This window comes from Seriola lalandi, unplaced genomic scaffold (genome assembly GCF_002814215.2).
Source record: "Seriola lalandi dorsalis isolate HSWRI2012SDOR001 ecotype SW California unplaced genomic scaffold, Sedor1 jcf7180002054977, whole genome shotgun sequence".
NCBI classification, from domain to species: domain Eukaryota; kingdom Metazoa; phylum Chordata; class Actinopteri; order Carangiformes; family Carangidae; genus Seriola; species Seriola lalandi.
The window spans coordinates 487,946-503,315 of record NW_019525527.1 but is presented as its reverse complement, the minus strand read 5'-3'; the positions used below and the strand labels follow the sequence as shown (position 1 = coordinate 503,315).

General features: G+C 43.3%; 3 protein-coding genes across 4 annotated transcripts in view; all 3 read left to right on the top strand.

The window, feature by feature from the left end:
- The first annotated feature begins 1,169 nt into the window (after positions 1-1,169).
- LOC111646885 (ras-related protein ralB-B-like) lies at positions 1,170-7,049 on the top strand. 2 transcript variants are annotated; one of them, XM_023396454.2, is made up of 6 exons: positions 1,170-1,309; positions 3,140-3,167; positions 3,867-4,023; positions 4,102-4,310; positions 4,469-4,643; positions 5,133-7,049. In XM_023396454.2, exons 3-6 carry the CDS (start codon positions 3,910-3,912, stop codon positions 5,238-5,240), a joined length of 606 nt encoding a protein of 201 aa, XP_023252222.1. In that variant the 5' UTR covers positions 1,170-1,309; positions 3,140-3,167; positions 3,867-3,909; the 3' UTR covers positions 5,241-7,049. The 2 variants fall into 2 exon arrangements, with proteins under 2 accessions (XP_023252222.1, XP_023252221.1); XM_023396453.2 differs by having other exon boundaries at positions 3,864-4,023.
- A 2,147-nt stretch (positions 7,050-9,196) lies between these two features.
- LOC111646886 (fas apoptotic inhibitory molecule 1-like) lies at positions 9,197-12,787 on the top strand. Its single transcript, XM_023396456.2, has 4 exons — positions 9,197-10,142; positions 10,763-10,991; positions 11,408-11,457; positions 12,436-12,787. The coding sequence occupies exons 1-4, from the start codon at positions 10,026-10,028 to the stop codon at positions 12,583-12,585; spliced, it is 546 nt and encodes a 181-aa protein (XP_023252224.1). The 5' UTR covers positions 9,197-10,025; the 3' UTR covers positions 12,586-12,787.
- Positions 12,788-14,114: 1,327 nt separating this feature from the next.
- Positions 14,115-15,370, top strand: part of agap1 (ArfGAP with GTPase domain, ankyrin repeat and PH domain 1) — a 134,436-nt gene continuing 133,180 nt past the window's right edge. The window contains exon 1 of the mRNA XM_023396449.2: positions 14,115-15,354. Coding sequence (XP_023252217.1) covers positions 15,192-15,354 — 163 coding nt within the window. The 5' untranslated portion in view covers positions 14,115-15,191. The remainder of the gene's footprint in view (positions 15,355-15,370) is intronic.

Below are 15,370 nucleotides of genomic sequence, written 5' to 3'. Positions count from 1 at the left end.
CCTTCCATCTTCATGTCACTTATTTTGCTGCTGTGACTCTGAACAAATGTTTCTCTTGTTCACTAAGTTCAGAAACTTTATGCCGATGGTCTCTGCTTCTGAAATACATGAACAACTACATGGGAGAATAACAATGTGGGCAACGTGCATGAAATCCTGCCGTGGAAAATAATGAAGCTATTAAATGGAAAAACTTCAGACATACCAGCCCTTTAAATAAAACAAACAAATGATGAAAATAAATAAAAAGAAAAAAAGACAAATACATAATTTGAGTGAAAGACTTCCCAAGATAAAATAATCAATTAATAAATAAACAATAAATAAATACGTAATTTTTTTTAACTTCCATTTATTCATATCTGAAAATGAACAAACAATCAGACATCTCTATAAAAATAGACAAATCTACAAAATTCCAATAATGATAATAAATAAATAAATAAAAAGGGGAAAAAAGACAATTACATAATTTAAATAAAATAACCAATAAATAAACAATATATAAATTAATTAATTTTTAACTTCCATTTTTTCAAATTTGAAAGTTTACAAAAAAACCGACAAATAAAAAATTCAATAAAGAATGATTAAAATAAATAAAAAGACAAATCTAAATATCATTTACGTAAGTGAGTTTTCTTCACATAAAATAATTAATTAATAAACAAACTATGAATAAATAAATTCATTTTTAACTTCCATTTTTTCAAATTTGAAAAAGTACAATAGACAAATAAATAAAAATTTTAATAAAGAATGATGGAAGAAAAACAAAAACGTAAATAAACAGACAAAAACATAATTTAAGAGAGCGACTTCTTCAAATAAAAATAAATAAATAAACAATAACTGAATAAATTCATAGATAAGTGCGAGGAATTCCGTGACATCATATCCTGTTACTGTTATCTGCCTCGTGCTGAGAGGAAATACAAGGTAAGATGTATCACTCCGTGCTTTTCCTGGGTTCATTAGACCACGAGCTGCTCTCAATAGAAGAAGGAGGAGCCACATTTCTCTGCACGCGCCCACATCTGATGTAATTCTACTTTAAGTCAAATAACGTGAAACGCGTTGGTTCGTACCGAGTGTATTTTTTCTCAGGCACTGAAAAAGACGCCTCTGTGACGGCTCTGCGGGCGGCGCCATTTTCAGCTGCAGAGTGACTCCTCTGCTCGGACATAGACGATCTTCGGCTGAGTCCGGGTACAAGGTGGGGCAGAGTCTCCTGGTCAACTTGTGAAAGTTGTGTGTGCGTCGCTTTATGGCAGATTTCTCAGCGCTGGACAGGAGAACACGTCACCAGGTGAGTTGTGGCAGTTTTTCTAAGGTGTCTGAAGCCGCCGTGACGTTGTCCGCTCCGGCGGGAAAACGTTTTAACGTCCGAGGGAAAAGAAAGCGTTATCTGTCGCTGCTTCACTGGCTAGCTAACTGCCTGCTAACGGACGGCACGAGCGGCCAATAGGATGGGTCCTGCTCCAGACTTCGGCCAATCAGAGGCGCCGTGTGGGCTGAAGGCGGGACCCGAGGCGGCTGTGGAGTGTCTTGTAGAAAGTGTTTCACAGCTGTCAGCTGGTGAACACAGAGAGGAAGCTGGAGCGGAGTGAGGACAGGGTGAATTATAGTTCCTCTTTGTCACAGCAGCGGGTTCACCGTGTGTTTGAGTGCAGAGCTGAGGCTGTTCACAGTGTGTATCACTGAGCCGCTGCTGCTGCTGCTCTGGCCTCAGTGTCCTTCCTCTGGCAGACAGCTGGAAAGGTCACGTACCTCCCTGCAGTGTGTTTACAGTGGCCCTTTATCACAGGGCCCTTCACCAAACACTGCCACTGGAGCACGCTCAGGGGCCCGCGGGTCTGTGGGCCCCTGCCTCTGTAGAAGGACTTCAAGCACAGATGTAAATAGAAGCAGCAGATCAACTCTGCTGTGATTTATCATCCATTAATTCACGTGTTTATTATCTGACACAGAAAGTCTCAGGCAGGTCGTAATATTCCACCAACAATAACCAAAAGATAGAGCTGCACAATCAATCAGAATATAATTGAAATCACAATATTCAATTCCCAGGAGCTTTAGCTTTTTTTATGAAGGAAAACTGTGTCACATTCATTGTCAGCACCATGAGTGTTGTGCTGCTGCAGAGACGCCCGACCTGCAGGTCCTATATTCTCCACAGGTAAAGAAACATGTTTGTTTGGTACAGAAATCACATCATCATCGTTTTGTGCGTACCCTGCAGCCCGACCATAAACTCAACTATTCTCTTTAATTATTGATCATTTCATTTGGTTTTGACTTTATAAGTTCAAATAGATGTTTATCAGAAACCCAAATGTTTCGTTTCCTGTCGTATAAAACTGTGAAAAGTCTCCACATCTGAGACTCAGCTGACGCGGTTGCTTTAAACAGAGACTTTTACAATTAACCAACTATTTGAATGTTCTGCCAGTCGAGTCATCAGTTCATTAACTAGTCGTTTAATCAGTCGTGTACTGGTTGAATGAGATAATGAAACCTGCATGTGTAGCAGGGTCAGGAGGGGCCGACCACTAATGTGGAGAAAATAAAATCCACTGAACAATGAAAACGTTCGGAACCAGTTTGAAGCAGAAGCTGCAACTAGGAAAATAAATCATAGAAATATTAAATAATGTAAAATATCATTAACGAAGACAAATATAATGTGATTCATGTCAGTTTGAATAGGAAGCAGCTGCAGTTTGTCACGTGAGACGATATATGTCTTTATGACAGTCGCAGGTGAAAGGTGACAGTTACAGTTAATGATTCACTCTTTTTTTATATGTGCATCTGTAAACTGATCATGTTTGATACGTTTGAATCAGGTGACGAGGATGAAACTGGTTCAGTCCAGTTTAATCAACGTGTCACAAAAGATTCGTCTTCGTTTCTAATGTGCAGCTGCAGAAAATTCAAATCTGTGTTTGTTTATTTATTATTGCATCTGTCGTTTTATTACTGAATAATTAACGCTATGATTATAGATTTGTCACTGATTTAATTGATTATAAGTTTTAATCAGAGTTCAGACAAATGATCAGGTGTCAAGTGAAACCACCAATCATCCTCTGGTTATTGATAAATGATAATCGATCAATTCATCTTGTTGTTGCAGGTCTGCGTTACAGAGGTTTAGGAGTTTGGTAAGTATGAAACCTGTTTGATTTTATTCTTATGGAAAATTTACATTAAGCTCATTTAAAACATTTTGAATCATGTTCATCAGCCAGTATTTTTATCTGCCTGTCTCTCCTGGTCTCTCCTGGTCCCTGCTGGTCTCTGCTGGTCTCTGCTGGTCTCTCCTGGTCCCCGTTGGTCCCCGCTGGTCCCTGCTGGTCTCTGCTGGTCTCTGCTGGTCTCTCCTGGTCTCTTTTGGTCTCTGCTGGTCTCTGCTGGTCTCTCCTGGTCTCTCCTGGTCTCTGCTGGTCTCTGCTGGTCTCTGCTGGTCTCTTGGTCTCTCCTGGTCTCTGCTGGTCCCTGCTGGTCTCTGCTGGTCCCTGCTGGTCTCTGCTGGTCTCTGCTGGTCTCTGTTGGTCTCTGCTGGTCTCTGCTGGTCTCTGCTGGTCTCTGCTGGTCTCTGCTGGTCTCTTCTGGTCTCTGCTCGCCTCCGCTGGTCCCTGCTGGTCTCTTGGTCTCTCCTGGTCTCTCCTGGTCCCTGCTGTTCTCTGTTGGTCTCTGCTGACCCCTGCTGACCCCTGCTGGTCCCTGCTGGTCCCTGCTGGTCCCTGCTGGTCTCTGCTGGTCTCTTCTGGTCTTTCCTGGTCCCTGCTGGTCCCTGCTGGTCTCTCCTGGTCCCTGCTGTTCTCTGCTGGTCCCTGCTGGTCTCTGCTGGTCTTCAGTAGTCAGGCGGAGCTGTGAGCTGCTGGACTGACGTAGACCAGAGTCATGGCGTCCGGCAAGAACAAGAACCAGACCTCCCTGGTTCTCCATAAGGTGATCATGGTGGGCAGCGGCGGCGTGGGGAAGTCCGCCCTCACCCTGCAGTTCATGTACGACGAGGTGAGACTTCAGGACCGCATTTCCCATGAACCCCTGCTCCCTGCACTTCCTGTCACATAATCCTTTCTCTGCTCGTAGTTCGTGGAAGATTACGAGCCCACCAAGGCCGACAGCTACAGGAAGAAGGTGGTCCTGGACGGCGAGGACGTCCAGATCGACATCCTGGACACGGCGGGTCAGGAGGACTACGCCGCCATCAGAGACAACTACTTCCGCAGCGGCGAGGGCTTCCTGCTGGTCTTCTCCATCACAGAGCACGAGTCCTTCACCGCCACGTCCGAGTTCAGGTATCACCTGCTGGTTTAAAGACAGGAACCCGTCCTCCTCGAGTCTTCGCTGCTGTACTCTGTCCATTTCATCCAGATGTTTCTCACCCAGATGTTTCTCACCCAGATGTTTCTCACCCAGATGTTTCTGTGTGTGTGTGTGTGTGTGTGTGTGTCAGGGAGCAGATCCTGCGGGTGAAGGAGGAGGAGGCGATCCCTCTGCTCCTGGTGGGGAACAAGTCGGACCTGGAGGAGCGGCGGCAGGTTTCTGCAGACGAGGCCACGGCGAAGGCGGGCGAGTGGGGGGTTCAGTACGTGGAGACCTCGGCGAAGACGAGAGCCAACGTGGACAAGGTACGTGCACGGCGAGGACACGAGAGGCTCGTTAAGAGCTCGTTTGTTGTGACGTGGTGTTTTTACTTCCTGTCTGTCTGCGTGGAGGGAAGCTTCAGGAAGTAAACCTGAGTTCATTTCCTCCGAGTTCTGCAGCTTCTTCAGTCGCTCTGAAGAACGGAGCAGGAGCTGTGATCCGGAGACTCGAGACACATCTGCACAGATGTTTGTCAGGTGGCTGTTGTGATCAGCTCAGGTGCTTGACCTGCTTCTAGGAAACAGGAACTCAGTTTCTTTGTCAGCTTCCTTCCTGTTTCCTTGTGGCTCTGTACATTCCTGAGGTGCAGCTGCAGGTTAGCGTCAGATTTACTGAAGAAGTTGAAACATCATCAGCTGGTGCCGACATGTTGCAGCTCAGTTCTTCCTGCCCCGAGGGAAGGTGCGTGTGCTGTGCAGCTCCGGGACCCTTCTCCACCGGTTAACGCCCCTCCCTCTTCTTCCCTCCCTCAGGTGTTCTTCGACCTCATGCGGGAGGTTCGTAAGAAGAAAATGTCCGAGAGCAAAGACAAAAACGGACCGAGCGGCAAGAAGAAGAAGAAGCGCTGCTGCATACTTTAACCTGCAGGTGATGACGTGCCAAAACCAGGAAGAAAAACCACAACAACAACAACAACAAGAAAAGGACTGAAGCGACTGAACGGAGCAGGCAGCAGCTTCACACCATTAATCTCCCTGAGAGCTGCAGTTACTTTAAAAACCTCCAGTTAATACTCTGACTCCTCGCCTGCTCCTTTCTCTGGGCATTTATTTTTACTCCCCTGAAAAGTATTTTTCTCCAAATGTATAAACTCCACATTTAAGACCCGACGTGTTTGAGCTCATGTTTCACCAGAGGAGTCTCACTTCCACAGCTGCTGCATGTGAGTGTTAGTGTCTGGTGACCTCGGTACTTCCCTCATTCTGCTTCCTCTTTATCTACAGATTCTGCAGATTCAAACTACTACATGTGGCCAAAAGTATGTGGACACGTGCGACAGCTGTTCAGTGAGGTCCGGCGCTGATGTTGGTTGATCAGGTCTGGCTCACGGTCCAGTTCAGAGCTGTTGGATGGGGTTGAGGTCAGAACTCAGGACTTTCCACACCAAACCGGGATAACCACTTCTTTATGGAGCTGGTTTTTATGCACGGGGGCGTTGTCGTATTAAAACAGGAAGTAGACAAACACAAAGGTCTGAAATATCAAAAACATCCCTGCCTTTAAAACAAGAAAATGAAACTCTCACAGTGACAGTCATTTTATTATTTCTGGTAGAAGAACAGCAGCATGTTGTAAAGTCATTTAGCAGGAACAGAAGCTTGGACATGTATGACGGACCGGCTCAGTGTGACGCAGGTTTGCAGGATCCAAACTGAGACGATCTGAGTTTGTCCAAATGTCCTGTGAATCTGAAAAAGACAAAAGCAGATGAATGTGTTTGTATCCGCCTCACGTTAACAGTTGGTGGAGCTGTTCCTCCAGTCGGTGCCATTAAATCACTGCAGAAGAAGAGTTGTGTTTACCAATTAACAGGCTTTAACACTGTCATGCTGTGCTGACAGGTGAGACCCAACACCTGCGCCATGTGACCTACCTGATAACCCGGAAGATCGCTGTTATCATACAGCGTGTAACAACCCCATACCAAAGCACTGAGATGTGTCCACATACTTACGGCCAAGTCTTCGACACGTTTCCTTTCTTCTTCTCACAGAGAAATTTCCCGACAGCAGAATCAAACAGAGTCTTTGTTTAAAGCCGAGTCTGTTTAATGTGGAAAACAAAGGCCGACACGTTCGAGGAGTCACAACTTCAAAGGGAAACTTTCACAATCTCAACACAAGTTTGTTTTTTATTTAACTAAATTCTCCAAAATCAGAAATTTCCACTGTGAGATTTTGTGCCTTAAACGGTCTTTGTGGTCTCTGTCGTCTCCATGAAGCTGTTGAAAAACCTTCAGGAATCTCAGCAGCAGCTTCGTCCTTTAAACTGTTGATCAGAAGCCAAAACGTTGAATCAATAATCTGTGCAGTCGTCAGTTTGTTCGTGTGTTTCCTGACTTTCTCCCTTTACCTCCCTTCTTGTTTAGTTTTTTCACACATTCCTGATATGTAATGACACTTCAGACACTCCATTTGTATGAAAGCTTTATTCTCCACCTCCCTTACGAACACAACTATAATTTATAATCACGTTTCAAAGGGATCGACTATTTAAATCACTCGCATCATTATCCTCAAGGTATTTCTGAGGTCTGTGGGTTGAAGGGACTCGTTCTGTTGCACTTTTCCAGCTGAAATCGGTTTGTGTGTGTGTGTGTGTTTGTGTTGTTGTCGACTCACAGACAACCTCATATCCATTTGATAATAAAAGAAAAGACGGATCGATCACTGAAGCTTCGTTTGTGTTGATGAGACGGTTTAAGATTTATCTTTTTCTTTGTTTTCAGCAGCTGAAACCAGATGTATTATCATCCACACAAACATCATTCTGATTATGAAATAAGAAGAACATATAAAACTAAGTAACACTTTCTAAAAGAAAGTTTTTCTTGCAAAGAAATTCCTCTTTTCCCTAAAAATAGAATCAAATTACTTGTTTCTCTCTGACAAACTTCCCAGGAAAGAGAATAAAAAATAACCTGGGCTTCAGAATAAAACCTGCGGTGCAGTAAAGATCAAAGCAGCTGTCAATGTGACTTTATTAATAAGGTACAAAAATTAAAACAACCATTGACTCATTAGATAAAAGCAGCTAACGACTCAGTCACGTGACTCTTAATTATCCACTCTTAATTTGAAAATTCCTCCACCTGGAAGGGAAAATAAAGCGTTGGAGAATGAATGACATGATGCAGTTTATGAACGCAGCGGCCACTAGATGGCGCTCTGACTTCAGTTAGAGAAAGTGACTGATCAGACACCACGAGCTGTTTCATGTTTAATAAAGTTTAAACATGAAGTAACTTCCATGTTTGTTTCATTCACATTTACTCTTTAATCTCATTCAACGACAGACGAAACATTTTTTCTCAAATTAATTAAAGTTGATTAAAGTATGAAAATGAAGTATGAACTAGTTTCAAAAGTTTCCCAAAATCAAGTTTCCTGTTTCTTTGTTCTCGTGCAGCAGCTGCCGCAGTTTCTCACTTCAACAACAATTAGTCGATTGGCAGAAAATTCATCAGCAGCTGTTTTGATAATCAATTAACTGTTAAAGTCATTTTTTGAATGAAAAACAGAGAATCTGTTTCTTCTCTGTCGTAAACTGAATCTCTGGGTTTGATCGGACAACACGAGACGTTTCATGACGTCACCTCAGGCACGTATAAATAATAATCAGCTAATGAAGCGATAATGAAACTGATCGTAGCTCAAACATGAATTTATCTACTGATATTACAGTCAATAAAGTTTGTGAATAGGAGGTTCATGTTGGAGATGACGTCACCAGCAGGTGTGCAGGAGGTTTTCAGCTCCAGGTAAGATGTTAAAACCAGAACTCCAGCTCCTGACTGTTTCTGTCCTCAGAGGAAAAATCTGATCAAACTTTAAGGTTCAAACAACGAGAGGAACAAACTCGATGAAGAGTGACGATGATGCTTTTGTCTGATGTGACTCATCTTCTCAGATATTAGACAACATCAGGTCATGACCTGGACTCTGGATCTGAACCAGCAGCAGCTCTTCCTCCTCTCATCAGTTAAACAAAAGTTCAAATTAAAAAATCTCAGCATTTAAATAATTCGTTAAAACATTTTAATGTGTCGTTCTTCTTCTTCTGTTGTATGAACCGTCCTCTGCTCTCCCTCCTCTTCCTCACATGAGTTAACAGTTAAAGTTGAAGGTCGATTAACCTGAGTTTGAATTCAAATCAATGAAAGATTAATATAATTAGTTAAATATTAAAGTAGTGGTTTGTGTAAAAGGTCAGCTGTTTGACCTCTGACCTCGCTGAGGAAGACGAGCAGAGGAGGAGGATGAGTAAAGTTTTCCACAGAACATGAGTCAGTGAGTTGTTGTGCTGCAGCTCAGAGATCAGACTCATCAAAGGGACAAAGGCGGCTCTGTGACTCACTGCTGGAGCTGCGTCTGATTGGACAGAGACTCCTGCCGGACGCACTGATGCTCAGACCAGCAGCTCCCCGACGTCACCTGACGGTCACCTGTCTCCACTTCCTGTTAAATACTTCACTCATCCTTCAGCCGACAGTTTGAGGCAAGTGAGTCTGAAAATTAAATTAATCAACAAACACAAATGTGACAAAGGTAGAAAAGAGGATTAATGTGAATATCCAACATGTTCAACAAAGAGCAGGTGCATTGATGCATCAGCCTCAGCACAGGTGAATGAGCCTGTTCACAGGTGAGACCAAACTCCCCTAAATCTGTTCCACAGGCAGGTGATCACAGCACAGGGATGATCATGTAGTTTAGATGTGTTGTTGTTTTGTGTTGTGTTGTTGTGTTGTGTTGTGTTGTGTTGTGTTGTTGTGTTGTGTTGTGTTGTGTTGTTGTGTGTGTTGTGTGTTGTGTTGTGTTGTGTTGTGTCGTTAGGTCGGAGCCTTCCTTCACAGTCACACGTCGTCGGTGGTTGTTGCTGCGTGTGATCTCAGCCCTCGTGTCGTGAGTGACTGAAGGACTCTGTGTGTTGGTGAGATCATGGTTTCCTCAGTAACAGTCTGACTCTGTGACTCTGTGACTCTGTGACTCTGTGACTCTGTGACTCTGTGACCGAGAACAGACATTAAAACTGTTTTTGAGCTTGTGGTGATCTGATGCTTGTGGACGTGTTTTGTGTCTGACTGAGATCCATTCTTCTTCATCTTCTTCTTCTTCTTCTTCTCCTCCTTCTTCTTCTTCTTCTTCTTCTTCTTCTTCTGACATCGCCCTCTTGGCCTCACTCTCTTCTTACCTGGATAAATGAAGGACGTGTCACTTTACTTCTGTAGTTTGGTAAATACAGTTCTCAGAAAGTAAAATCATGGAGTCTGACGCCAGAATGAAGAACGGCCTCATAAAGCTTTATTTCCTCTTTGATCCGGTGTGTAGGTCGATAACGTCCCTGTTTACCTTTGTTAAGCTGTTCTTGTTACTGTCTTGTCCCGGTACAGACCTGAGGTCAGCTGTGGAGCAGCAGGATGGGTTTCCTCTGTTTCAGCCTGACACTAAATCCTGTGCTAATTGCCTGTGGCAGTGTAGAGCGAGCTGTGGTCTCTAAGCCTCTTACAGTAATACACCTGCTGCTGAGCCGGCACCACGGCCGAGCACCGCGGGCCGGGACGGACGCTCCTCAGATCCAGCTCCCGAACATGACGGTCCGGCTGATTCTCTGATTTCCAGACGGGATCCCGAGGAGAGTCGGAGATGCTGAGCGGAGACCTGGTCGCCCTGTGGGAGGTGGCGCTGAGTGACGGCGTTTACAGGATTGAGTTTGCTCATGGCACCACCACCGGGAAACGTGTTGTTTGTGTCAACGGACAGGTGAGACCCAGCGCGTGTCAGAGTGTCTGTGACCTCCGAACTCCGTCAGATCAGCTTTACTGGTGACTCCACCTCATTCATTATCAGTAATGTGACTTTTCAAGGTGTTTTCAGTTTGTGTTTGTGACGAAGGATTGTATTTCTCTGAGACCTTTGGTTGAGTTACTGCAGGACCAAGTCCCTGATACGATTCACTCAGCTGCTGAACTGAAGTATGTTTCTGAGGCACTGAAGTACCAAAAGTAAAAGTACTCATTATGGTTAATGGCCCATGATTATTGGATTTTATGTATTGTAGCTCTTGGGGCTAATGCTAAGTACTTACACCTGAGAGTTTCCCCTGGGATCTATAGTCTTATAATATATTATCTTAACCTGTAAGAGTTTATCTGTTCGTTATATTAAAGTTCAATATTTCCCTCTGAGCTGTGGTAAAGCTGATGAAGACGCAGTTTCTTCTTCTTCTTCTTCTTCTTTCTGTTGTTCTCCATCTGGTTAGTTTCTGTGGTTGTCAGTGGTGACTCACAGGAAGCAGCAGAAACACCGACGAACAGGTGAATTACTGTTGAGCAGCAGGTGTTTATGTGTCGGCCATTAAAGCAGACGTGTTTCCTGGACAGGAAGTCATCAGGAAGGACTGGATGTTCAAGCTGGTTGGAAAGGAAACCTTCACGGTCGGAGGCAGCAACACCAAAGCCACCATAAACATCGAGGCCATCACCGGCTTCGCCTACGAGTACTCGCTGGAGGTGGACGGGAAGAGTCTGCAGAAGTTCATCGACAACAGAGCCAAGAGCACCAAGACCTGGCTGCTGAAGGTGGAGGGGGAGGACTACAGGGTCGTACTGGGTGAGCCGGGGAAACTCTGCCGTTGACTTGAGCTGTTATCTGCAGGATGTGATTGATCGGCCGTCCGCAGGAGGGAATGTAGGTGAAGACTTGACCCACTGTTGGGTAATCTGCTCAGGCCGAGGGCAGTGCAGGTATTTTAGGAAACATGACAACCGGCAGCACCTGGTTACACAACAGAGAGCGAACCTGATGCACCTTTACCACAGACAGGTGAAGTCAGTGACGGGTGGGCGCTGCGGATAATTATGTAATTAGAGATAATCACAGACAGACTGGGACAAGCAGTAAAGAAAAGACAGACAATCAATAAGTTCACTTTTTGTAAATAATAATAATAATATATAAAGTATGTTTTATTTTCAGTTATTACACACTGCTGCATTAAACGCCTCCTCTCTTCCTTTGTGCGCCAGAGAAAGACACGATGGATGTTTGGTGCAACGGGCAGAAGATGGACACAATGGTGAGAGTCACTTTGTTCATCTATGAAAATATAAACATCAATAATGTCGACGTTGATTTAAGAGCTTCAGTCTCATGGTACTGAGATAATAAACTTCATGAATGTTGAGTAAATGAAGCTTCATCAGCAGCTGAAACAAACAGCTGTTCCATCAGATCAATAAAGATATAAACAGAAACTTGAAATTAATAATAGTTAATATGTGATGAGTGGTTTGTTTTACAGTCTGCTCTTTAGTTGAACACATGTTGTACAGAATGAAGTATTCTACCTCTGATTTATTGCATGATAATAATAATAATAATTATAATAGTGTTGAAAAGTGCCTGATCTCCTGTGACACGTTGGTAGTTGTGAGTTTTCTTTGTGTGAGTTTAAGAAAACAAACAAAAACAAAACAGAACAAACAGATAAATCAACAAACAAGTGGCAGCATCTCATAAAATAAGACGATCATTCGGTTTTAGAGTCAAAATTTAGATTTCAGAGAGACTCATGTCAACATGTTCTGACAGGATTTGACAGTTTGTATGAAACAGGAAAAATCTTCATATGTTTATGAAACTACATGAATCAATTGTTTCTGTTCCTCTGTCCTCCATTAAGACAGATGTTTCCATCCTCCAAGAGTTCCTTTCAAAATAAGATTCAAAGGAAACATGCTTTTTTTGAATCAGCTGTTTGACTTTTTGAGGTTTGTCTTTACTTCAGATAACCTTTATTGATCACCACAGGGAAATGACTCGACACACAGTTAGAAAAGAGGAAGTAAATAAGTAAAAACAGAGCCAATGAAATCAAAAATAATCAAAAATAAATATGATAGATACACAAAAATGTGCAAATGCAAAAGTGCAAAAATGGAAACATGGAAAGTAGATGATCAGCAAAAAGTGTGATGGCTTCAGATATAAAACCTCTGATATTCTCCTGCCAGACTCTGGAGGGAAACCTGAAGCTCTGTCTTCTCGTCCACAGGGAGAGTTTGTAGATGACGGCACAGAGACGCACTTCATGGTGGGGGAACACGAGTGCTGCATCAAAGCTACGAGCAGTGGGAAGAAAAAGAGCGGCATTGTGCACTATTTACTGCTGGATGGAGAGAAAATACCAGCCTCTACACAATAGTGCCGCAGCACGCTGTTGGAACAGTGCTGAACTTTCAAAGAGACTCTGAGAATGAGGTATTTTCATATGACACACATGGAGGGATCAATACCATTGATTTCTGATCATTTAGTTTGTTTTTATTATAAATGTAGAAAACACAGATGCAAATATGTTCATACAAATATAGCAAATAAACACTGGAATGAAGCATTAACCACTACAGCTTGACTGGTTCTTCTTCTTTTCTGACACGTCCAATAGTGTTTTACAACTTTATTTTGAAGGGGCCCTTTGATTTCATACATTCCACTGTCAAAATAAGGGAATTAAAAAGAGGAATCAGAGGAATAAACACATTCCTGCGTCAGTTATTTGTGCGCAGCCTCCACGCAATAACTATGTTCTTGAATGCGCCTGCGTCAAGTAAGCAGCACTACGCTGGAAGAGGACCGGAAGAAGGGAGATTTGATGCTCAAAATAAAAGCACAAGGTATGCCAAAAAATAGCGCCTTTTTTTTTTTTTTAGCTCAAAAGAAAATAAAATGATAATGATGATGATGATGATGATGATGATGATGATGATATTACCGTTTCTGAGTGTGAAACAGGTGGTGTGAGGGACTTTTTATGTCTATTTTAGTTTTATTATAACATCTGTTCAGCAGTTGAGACAGAATACATTCATTGCTCATTTTATAGAAATGAAAACAAAAAACACAAGCAGTAAAAAAAAACAAGAAAACAAAAACAAATGATAAGAAGGACATATCAAAACTGAAAATATAACATTTCATCGTGTGTTTATTTTATGTTTTTATGTCATTTTTAACGGAGCTTTAAACAGTATCTCAGTCTTTGTTAACACATGGTGACGATGGTGGTTGTATATAAATGTACATTTATTATAACTGATTAAAGCTGAAACAATTAGTCCATTAACAGAAAATTGATGTGAAACTGCTGCTTGTTCCAGCTTCTCAAATGTGAGTATTTGTCGTTTTTCTTTGTCCTGTCTTTGAGTTGATGGTTTATCAGACAAAACAAGACGTTTGAACATGTCAACATGGACTCTGGGAAACAGTGATGTGCATTTTCTTATTGTTTTCTCTCATTGGTGGGTTAGGGTTACAAAATGATTATTGGGTTAATGAAAAAGTCCGGGGGGGTCATTATCTCATAATCAATTATATTTTTAATTTTTCTTTAATTACTATAATTAAGACAAGATAAGGGGAAACGTATTAAGAAATAAAATAAGAAACAGAATCTAAAATAAATAAGATAAATTAGAAATACTATATGTAATAACAATATACAATATATATAACAGATATACAATGTAAATAACAAGTAAAAATAATTAACATTTTTGAAGACTTTCTCTTTGTATTTCTTCTGTAAGTTGCTCCAGCCCTGACAGCAACATAAAAACACGCTGGTTTTTATTTTGAAAATCCGCACCGGAACCAGCGCAGGTCGCTGTGTGTAGCTTGAGCTCGTGGGAGGAAACACATTGACGGTAATGACGTTCCCGGCTGGGATACTGTGGCTCCGGTCTGCACGGGATGGACCTCACCGCTCAGGGAAGGGGGAACGGCTGAGTGTTTTGGGCGCCGTGTGCGGGACTTACCTGTGAGATTACGTGTCGTTTACAGCGACCTGAGCTACATTTGGGGAAAAGCGCGCGAGCTCCGCGGGTTTCACGCTCGTTGGGATTTAAATGTTGGACTGAGGGCGTTAATTTGCGCAGCTGGTCCCGGAGCGGAGACAAAAACAACGGACGGACGGACGGGAACAGGCATCCTAACTAACTGTTTATCAAGCTGCCGCTCTGTCAACAGCTGCTGTTTTTACTTTAGATTTTTAAAACGGCACATCCAGTCTCCTCTTCGCGGGCTTTAACCTCCCTCTCAGCCGGCATGGAGAGCGGACTTTAACGGCGGAAAAACGGTGAGTTTTCCCCTCTTCTCCCCGGCTTGGAAGCTACAGCTAGTTAGCTTTAGCCGGCTAGCACAGCCACCTAGCAACAAGGCCGTTTTTTTTATCCTCCTCGTCGGGTCAGTTATGACTGTAAGTGACTCTAAAAGCTTTTGTAAATCCAGCTAAACCGGAGTAAGTGTCGTTTTAATCTTACACGGACTGTGAGGATATGGGGAGGCGGTGCTCGGACTGCCGCACATCTGTCGCCGCACCGGAATTGGGAGCCGGGACACCCCGGGGAACAGCTGCCTTCACCGGCCAGTAGCAGCAGCCTTGGCCGCCTGCGCCAAAACAAAACCCTGGAGAAAACTTCCAGAAGAAAATAAAATCCAGGGATGTAGAGGAGGATTAAGAGTCTTGATTATTTTGAAAGTCCTCCAACCTAAGCATTTTAAATTAACTGCAAACCAGCTGGTAAACAGTGAGTGAAGTTCACCAGGATACAGAAGGAAAAAGCATGATTTAATTTAATGATTTAATGTGGTTCTGAGGTTGTTTCCCTTCCTGGAGGTCAGAGCTCTCCCCGTCCTCATTACCAGGCTCTTCTCTCCTGCAAACACCCCGTCTCACCACCCTCAAAGCCCCGCAAGTGGCTCCTGTTTTTTTCGTGCTAAACTGTGGGATCCAGAGAGGGTGCTGCAGTGATGAACTACCAGCAGCATGTCGCCAACTCGGCCGCCATCCGAGCCGAGATCCAGAGGTTCGAGTCCGTGCACCCGAACATCTACTCCATCTACGAGCTGCTGGAGCGGGTGGAGGAGCCGCTGCTGCAGAACCAGATCCGGGAGCATGTCATCGCCATTGAAGGTAGGACATGTCAGGG

Coding starts and splice junctions, on each gene's coding strand:
- LOC111646885 (XM_023396454.2), top strand. CDS start 3,910: ATGGCGTCCGGCAAGAACAAGAACCAGACCTCCCTGGTTCTCCATAAG. Junction 4,024..4,101: donor TGCAGTTCATGTACGACGAG/GTGAGACTTCAG, acceptor CTCTGCTCGTAG/TTCGTGGAAGATTACGAGCC. Junction 4,644..5,132: donor CGAGAGCCAACGTGGACAAG/GTACGTGCACGG, acceptor TCCCTCCCTCAG/GTGTTCTTCGACCTCATGCG.
- LOC111646886 (XM_023396456.2), top strand. CDS start 10,026: ATGCTGAGCGGAGACCTGGTCGCCCTGTGGGAGGTGGCGCTGAGTGAC. Junction 10,992..11,407: donor GGACTACAGGGTCGTACTGG/GTGAGCCGGGGA, acceptor TTTGTGCGCCAG/AGAAAGACACGATGGATGTT. Junction 11,458..12,435: donor GGCAGAAGATGGACACAATG/GTGAGAGTCACT, acceptor TCTCGTCCACAG/GGAGAGTTTGTAGATGACGG.